The following is an 8,573-nucleotide window of genomic DNA, read 5'->3' on the forward strand; positions in this document are numbered from 1 at the left end:
ACAGGGCCCTCTGCTCCAATGTAGTGCACTACCTTTGTAAACAGGGCCCTCTGCTCCAATGTAGTGCACTACCTTTGTAAACAGGGCCCTCTGCTCCAATGTACTGCACTACCTTTGTAAACAGGGCCCTCTGCTCCAATGTAGTGCACTACCTTTGTAAACAGGGCCCTCTGCTCCAATGTAGTGCACTACCTTTGTAAACAGGGCCCTCTGCTCCAATGTAGTGCACTACCTTTGTAAACAGGGCCCTCTGCTCCAATGTAGTGCACTACCTTTGTAAACAGGGCCCTCTGCTCCAATGTAGTGCACTACCTTTATAAACAGGGCCCACTGCTCCAATGTAGTGCACTACCTTTGTAAACAGGGCCCTCTGCTCCAATGTAGTGCACTACCTTTGTAAACAGGGCCCTCTGCTCCAATGTAGTGCATTACCTTTGTAATCAGGGCCCTCTGCTCCAATGTAGTCTGCTCCAATGTAGTGCACTACCTTTGTAAACAGGGCCCTCTGCTCCAATGTAGTGCACTACCTTTGTAAACAGGGCCCTCTGCCCAATGTCTGCTCCAATGTAGTGCAGTACCTTTGTAAACAGGGCCCTCTGCTCCAATGTAGTGCACTACCTTTGCTCCAATGTAGTGTAAACAAACAGGGCCCTCTATGCTCCAATGTAGTGCACTACCTTTGTAAACAGGGCCCTCTGCTCCAATGTAGTGCACTACCTTTATAAACAGGGCCCTCTGCTCCAATGTAGTGCACTACCTTTGTAAACAGGGCCCTCTGCTCCAATGTAGTGCACTACCACAGAACAGGGTGCCATGTCAAACTCCTGATCCAAACAGTCCTGTTGTGTGTCTTCTTGTTTTAAAACCTAACTTCACACCTGGGCTGGTTTCCATAGCAACATAGCTAAAGCTCAGGCCCTGCTTCAATACTGTAGAAATGCGTCCCTGTTTCCTTGAGGTGAGCACGGTACCTGGAAGTGATTTGTATCAGTGGAAACAAGGTGACCACACTATTACTTTACCTGTCCAACCAATCCCCAATCTGGGAATACTTCCAACTGTCCAACCAATCCCCGATCTGCATTTACTTCCAACTGTCCAACCAATCCCCAATCTGGGAATACTTCCAACTGTCCAACCAATCCCCGATCTGCATTTACTTCCAACTGTCCAACCAATCCCCGATCTGGGATTTACTTCCAGGAAGGTAGGCCTCTAGAGGGAGAGTTGTCTCTGGGGAAAAAGCCTCCCCCTACAGGGTGACTCCAGGAAGGTAGGCCTCTAGAGGGAGAGTTGTCTCTGGGGAAAAAGCCTCCCCCTACAGGGTGACTCCAGGAAGGTAGGCCTCTAGAGGGAGAGTTGTCTCTGGGGAAAAAGCCTCCCCCTACAGGGTGACTCCAGGAAGGTAGGCCTCTAGAGGGAGAGTTGTCTCTAGGAAAAAGCCTCCCCTACAGGGTGACTCCAGGAAGGTAGGCCTCTAGAGGGAGAGTTGTCTCTGGGGAAAAAGCCTCCCCCTACAGGGTGACTCCAGGAAGGTAGGCCTCTAGAGGGAGAGTTGTCTCTGGGGAAAAGCCTCCCCTACAGGGTGACTCCAGGAAGGTAGGCCTCTAGAGGGAGAGTTGTCTCTGGGGAAAAGCCTCCCCTACAGGGTGACTCCAGGAAGGTAGGCCTCTAGAGGAGAGTTGTCTCTGGGGAAAAAGCCTCCCCCTACAGGGTGACTCCAGGAAGGTAGGCCTCTAGAGGGGAGAGTTGTCTCTGGGGAAAAAGCCTCCCCCTACAGGGTGACTCCAGGAAGGTAGGCCTCTAGAGGGAGAGTTGTCTCTGGGGAAAAAGCCTCCCCCTACAGGGTGACTCCAGGAAGGTAGGCCTCTAGAGGGAGAGTTGTCTCTGGGGAAAAGCCTCCCCCTACAGGGTGACTCCAGGAAGGTAGGCCTCTAGAGGGAGAGTTGTCTCTGGGGAAAAAGCCTCCCCTACAGGGTGACTCCAGGAAGGTAGGCCAGGGGAGAGTTGTCTCTGGGGAAAAAGCCTCCCCCTACAGGGTGACTCCAGGAAGGTAGGCCTCTAGAGGGAGAGTTGTCTCTGGGGAAAAAGCCTCCCCCTACAGGGTGACTCCAGGAAGGTAGGCCTCTAGAGGGAGAGTTGTCTCTGGGGAAAAAGCCTCCCCCTACAGGGTGACTCCAGGAAGGTAGGCCTCTAGAGGGAGAGTTGTCTCTGGGGAAAAAGCCTCCCCCTACAGGGTGACTCCAGGACTGTTCATGCCTCAATTCCATTTCAATTCAGGAAGTACTCTGTAACTCCACTTCAAATCAAGGCTTTTCAATGAAGAAAAATGTAGAATTGGATGTAGAATTTAAAAGGACTTGATGTCAGTCTGTTCCCTACATAGTGCACTACTTTTGACTAGACTTGTCCGGGGCCCATAGGGCTGTTGTCAAAAGTAGGGGCACTATGTAGGGGATAGGGTGCCATTTGGGAGGGAACGTGTGTTGTAGTTGGGGGAGGGGTTTGTTTATGTCAGTCATGTGACTGTTGGGGGAGGGGTTTGTTTATGTCAGTCATGTGACTGTTGGGGGAGGGGTTTGTTTGTCAGTCATGTGACTGTTGGGGAGGGGTTTGTTTATGTCAGTCATGTGACTGTTGTTACTTTACTGTATATACCTTTGATTCATTAGCACTTAAGAGATGTCGTGTTTTTGTTTTTTTGTATTTTGTTTTGCATTGTAATATTTGTAACAATGAAAGTAATAATAATAAACATTTGTTGTTTTTAAAAGGTGTGTGTGTGTGGTGTCAATGCTGTGTTATGTTTTCAACTGGAGAGGTTACATCACTGAGAAGGTGAGTGTGGAGAGAAGCAAAAGGGGAGAAGGGAGGGGGTGAGGGGTAGAGAAAGGGGGGTGAGGGGTAGAGAAAGGAGGGGTGAGGGGTGGAGAAGGGAGGGGGGTGAGGGGTAGAGAAAGGAGGGGGGAGGGGTGGAGAAGGGAGGGGGGTGAGGGGTGGAGAAGGGAGGGGGGTGAGGGGTAGAGAAGGGAGGGGTGAGGGGTGGAGAAGGGAGGGGGGGGCTGAGGGGTGGAGAAGGGAGGCTGAGGGGTAGAGAAAGGAGGGGTGAGGGGTGGAGAAGGGAGGGGGTGAGGGGTAGAGAAGGGAGGCTTGCTAGAAGCTGTGAGCCTGACTGCTGTTTCATTCATAAAATGCAGCAGGAGGAACAGCTTCTCCACCATTTTCACTATGAGACCGTGCAGACTTGCCTCGTGTTGCTAAGCAACTGCATCGGAGGGGGGTGGAGGGCTCTGCTCATTCTTATCCCTCTTGAATGGACCAATCAGATCATCATCCCTCTACACCCCCTCCATCCCAATGTGTTCAGTGATCCCGTCTCTCTCCTCTGCACTGATCTTAGAACAGTCTCTCTGCCTGATCTTAGAACAGTCTGATCTCAGTCCCCCTGCACTGATCTTAGAACAGTCTCTCCCTCCTCTGCACTGATCTTAGAACAGTCTCTCTCCCTCTGCACTGATCTTAGAACAGTCTCTCCCTCTGCACTGATCTTAGAACAGTCTCTCCCCTCTGCTGATCTTAGAACAGTCTCTCCCTCTGATCTTAGAACAGTCTCTCTTCTGCACTCTTAGAACAGTCTCTCTCCCTCTGCACTGATCTTAGAACAGTCTCTCCCTCTGCACTGATCTTAGAACAGTCTCTCTCCCTCTGCACTGATCTTAGAACAGTCTCTCTCCCTCTGCACTGATCTTAGAACAGTCTCTCTCCCTCTGCACTGATCTTAGAACAGTCTCTCTCCCTCTGCACTGATCTTAGAACAGTCTCTCCCTCTGCACTGATCTTAGAACAGTCTCTCTCCCCTCTGCACTGATCTTAGAACAGTCTCTCTCCCTCTGCACTGATCTTAGAACAGTCTCTCTCCCTCTGCACTGATCTTAGAACAAATGGTGGATAAAATCACTGCTGGATATTAAGATTAGTACATTGTGTTCTTCTCATACCTGTCCAGTACCTTCACCATAGTGCTGAGGAAGGAGAGAGGAGACGTCTGCATGCTGGTCCATTTGTTTGCAACCGCTAAAGTTGACCCCGTTTTAAGTTCAACTGTGTCCTTGACAGGGATGTGCTTGCATGTATTTCCTATATTCCCAAATATATGTAGGACCACCGATATCCTCCAAAATAATCTATTGGTCCTCACTATAAAACATGATTTATTAAATCAAATCAAATGTATTTATATAGCCCTTCGTACATCAGCTGATATCTCAAAGTGCTGTACAGAAACCCAGCCATAAACCCCAAACAGCAAGCAATGCAGGTGTAGAAGCACCCGTTATTAGCGTGTGGAGTCACAACGTTGATACTGTTACTACAATGCAACAGAAACAATGGAACAACCCTGGAGATTAAATAGAATGATCACTATCGGAAGAAACTGTTTTAAATATCTTTATCGTTACAGTTTATTTGATTAGTTACATTTGATTGTGAATATATCTCGAGCCAGGGCACGTTTCCTCGTGCGTCGTTCGTTACACAAACAAACTGGATTTGTAAGTCCTGCCGTAGCGCGTTACATTCATTCTGAGCAACATTCCTAAAAATAGCCCTTGCTGCTTGACGTCACTCGGCCAATCACGGATTTGTTGGGAGGGCGGGGGCAACGCGAGGCCGTTCCGTCCGACGGCCAATGGTATTTCGCCGAACAGGGCCCGTTCCGTTAGCTCCGCCCACAAGCCTATAGCACGGATTCAATCAGAATACCGCGAAAGGAGCGAATGTGGGCGTGTACATCTTCCAGTAGGAAAATAATCAGTGACGTCACTCACTGGTTTTTACATGTCAAAAGGGCGGAATCTTGGTTTTGTTGACGGACGGTAATGATCCAATCTGAGCACTTTACTAGTTTGACATACTGACAGGTGGCCAATCAGTGTCCTTCACTCCATTATCAGTCGGGCTGGATTCAGCCAATGGGCTCTATGGATGGGCCTCGATCGTCTATCGGCTGTAGTCGGTCACTCGGCTTGCTTCACACCGAAAGCTACAGTAGGCTATGTTGATTCTGGTGATTTCCCGACCTCATCGGGTTCGGTAAAACGACATCCTCGGAGCCGGGTTCGGGAAAGGGGACTAGGTATCCGGCTCGGAGAGTGGCCACCTTGCACGGTGCGAAAACGGGGTATTTGCGCTGGGAAGAGGCGTGGGGCCTCGATCGGCGGGGGCTGCACGGAGGGACAGGCGTACTGACCGAGTCGGACTGGATGTGCTGGACTCGGCCCGGAGCGCTGCGGTTCCAGCAAAGCACCATACCACTGCCCAAGACAGAAAGACGGAGACACGGACGTCGCTGTCTCCATTCCGGACTATAACACCATTTATTATTGTTATAACGGTTATATACTGTAGAGGAGATCAGGTGAGCTCACTGACAGTCTAGACTGCAGCTGTCAAGCTATTTCAGTCCGGACCGACTGGTTTTGGGAGAACGAACGGACCGACTGCTGGACTCAGCTTGGACAGGGTCCTGGAGAGTCCAGGGCGGGTTGTGGAGCTCGGATCGCCCGCTGACGGCCTGCCATCATGGGCAACGTGCCCACGGCCAAGAAGGGGAGCGAGATGGAGAGTGGTGGGTGTCATTACGGTGTCGCTCAGAATGATCAGTCTACCTGTCTGTTCACTTCTCTTTTAACAGTCTCTCTGAGGGGACACAGTGCACCCCTGAAGTGTTTAGGGTATAGGCTTCTCAGGATATCCACTATTCTATGCATGCTTAAAATTGTGTAATACAAATAAATCGATCAATCATCACATTTATTTTATAAAGTCCTTTTAACATCAGCAGTGGTCACAAAGTGCTTTTCAGATACCCAGACTAAAATACCCAAAGAGCAGGAAATACTGAGAGAAATATAGGCCTACAGGGGCCTACTCATCTATAGGCCTACAGGGGCCTACTCATCTATTGGCCTACAGGGGCCTACTCATCTATTGGCCTACAGGGGCCTACTCATCTATAGGCCTACAGGGGCCTACTCATCTATTGGCCTACAGGGGCCTACTCATCTATTGGCCTACAGGGGGCCTACAGGGCCTACTCATCTATTGGCCTACAAGGGCCTACTCATCTATTGGCCTACAGGGGCCTACTCATCTATTGGCCTACAGGGGCCTACTCATCTATTGGCCTACAGGGGCCTACTCATCTATTGGCCTACAGGGGCCTACTCATCTATTGGCCTACAGGGGCCTACTCATCTATTGGCCTACAGGGCCTACTATAGGCCTATCTATTGGCCTACAGGGGCCTACTCATCTATTGGCCTACAGGGGCCTACTCATCTATTGGCCTACAGGGGCCTACTCATCTATTGGCCTACAGGGGCCTACTCATCTATTGGCCTACAGGGGCCTACTCATCTATTGGCCTACAGGGGCCTACTCATCTATTGGCCTACAGGGGCCTACTCATCTATTGGCCTACAGGGGCCTACTCATCTATTGGCCTACAGGGGCCTACTCATCTATTGGCCTACAGGGGCCTACTCATCTATTGGCCTACAGGGGCCTACTCATCTATTGGCCTACAGGGGCCTACTCATCTATTGGCCTACAGGGGCCTACTCATCTATTGGCCTACAGGGGCCTACATTTGGCCTACAGGGGCATACTCATCTATTGGCCTACAGGGGCCTACTCATCTATTGGCCTAGTCTATTACAGGGGCCTACATCTATAGGCCTACAGGGGCCTACTCAGAACTCATCTATTGGTCTACAGGGGCCTACTCATCTATTGGCATACAGGGGCCTACTCATCTATTGGCCTACAGGGGCCTTTAGATCTATTGGCCTACAGGGGCCTACTCATCTATTGCCTACAGGGGCCTACTCATCTATTGGCCTACAGGGGCCTACTCATCTATTGGCCTACAGGGGCCTACTCATCTAATACTTTGTAGCTTACTTCCATATAGCCACATTTGAGCATTCTAGAACATTACAGTTTTAGGACATTACAGTTTTAGAACATTACAGTTCTAGACCATTACAGTTTTAGAACATTACAGTTCTAGACCATTACAGTTTTAGAACCTTACAGTTTTAGAACATTACAGTTCTAGAACATTACAGTTTTAGAACATTACAGTTCTAGAACATTACAGTTTTAGAGCATTACAGTTTTAAGAACATTACAGTTCTAGAACATTACAGTTTTAAGAACATTACAGTTCTAGAACATTACAGTTTTAGAACATTACAGTTCTAGAACATTACAGTTTTAGAACATTACAGTTTTAGAAAATTACAGTTCTAGAACATTACAGTTTTAGAACATTACAGTTCTAGAACATTACAGTTTTAGAACATTACAGTTTTAGAACATTACAGTTCTAGAACATTACAATTTTAGAGCATTACAGTTTTTAAGAACACTACAGTTCTAGAACATTACAGTTTTAAGAACATTACAGTTCTAGAACATTACAGTTTTAGAACATTACAGTTCTAGAACATTACAGTTTTAGAACATTACAGTTCTAGACCATTACAGTTTTAGAACATTACAGTTTTAGAACGTTACAGTTCTAGAACATTACAATTTTAGAGCATTACAGTTGTAGAACCTAGATTATCTTGTGAGTAGAGGTATTATTTATGAGTCTGGTTGTGGACATCACACTAGGTTTATATCTGGTTGATGGATGAAGAAAGTGCCAGGTAGAAACTGAGATTTTAGGCCATAATGTTTCTAATGTTTCAATCCCAGATTGGCCCTTTGATATGCCTGATTCCCCCACTGCCTTTAAGACAGTACATTTCTAGAAGCAGCCTGATGTTTTTGTTCAGGGAACAGTGTTGGAGATGGATGTTGCCCAGTGTTCCAGACAGGTACAGTATGTTATCACCCAGCAGCACCAGCAGGACAGGGTGGCTTTTTGCAGGCCAGGTGTAAGAATGGCCACATTGCTGTTAGATACCGTTACCAGGCAGCATGTTGGAGGCCCGGGCGCAGGCTGTAGAACTGCAGGCCAGGTGGTGGTGGTGGAGGAGTAGTTAGTAGAGGTGCTGACTAACAGACAGTAGACTGTATGCAGGAAGATAGAGCACTACACCCTTTCTCAAGCTCCCAGTCATTTCCTGTCTCCCTGAAGGACGCTGGGATGCTGAAACATTGGTGCTTTACCCAATCAATGACTAGCAGTGAGACTCTTGTTTATATAGCCTACAGGGGTAGTTAGGTTTATAATAACAGTGTATAATAGTTAGGTTATAACAGTATAATAGTCAGGTTATAACTGTTCATAATAGTTAGGTTATAACAGTTTATAATAGTTAGGTTATAACAGTTTAGGATACTGTATAGTGGAGGATACTGCGTAGTGGAGGATACTGTATAGTGGAGGATACTGTATAGTGGAGGATACTGTGTAGTGGAGGATACTGTATAGTGGAGGATACTGTATAGTGGAGGATACTGTGTAGTGGAGGATACTGTGTAGTGGAGGATAGTGGAGGATACTGTATAGTGGAGGATACTGTATGGTGGAGGATACTGTATAGTGGAGGATA

The 8,573-nt window shown here is 48.0% G+C and overlaps 1 protein-coding gene across 1 annotated transcript in view; it reads left to right on the plus strand.

Annotated features, from left to right (window-relative positions):
* Positions 1–4,973: 4,973 nt before the first annotated feature.
* Positions 4,974–8,573, plus strand: part of LOC124003154 (cAMP-dependent protein kinase catalytic subunit alpha-like) — a 27,500-nt gene continuing 23,900 nt past the window's right edge. Inside the window, exon 1 of the mRNA XM_046311219.1 lies at positions 4,974–5,629. Coding sequence (XP_046167175.1) covers positions 5,584–5,629 — 46 coding nt within the window. The 5' untranslated portion in view covers positions 4,974–5,583. The remainder of the gene's footprint in view (positions 5,630–8,573) is intronic.

This window comes from Oncorhynchus gorbuscha, linkage group LG18 (genome assembly GCF_021184085.1).
Source record: "Oncorhynchus gorbuscha isolate QuinsamMale2020 ecotype Even-year linkage group LG18, OgorEven_v1.0, whole genome shotgun sequence".
Classification (NCBI taxonomy): domain Eukaryota; kingdom Metazoa; phylum Chordata; class Actinopteri; order Salmoniformes; family Salmonidae; genus Oncorhynchus; species Oncorhynchus gorbuscha.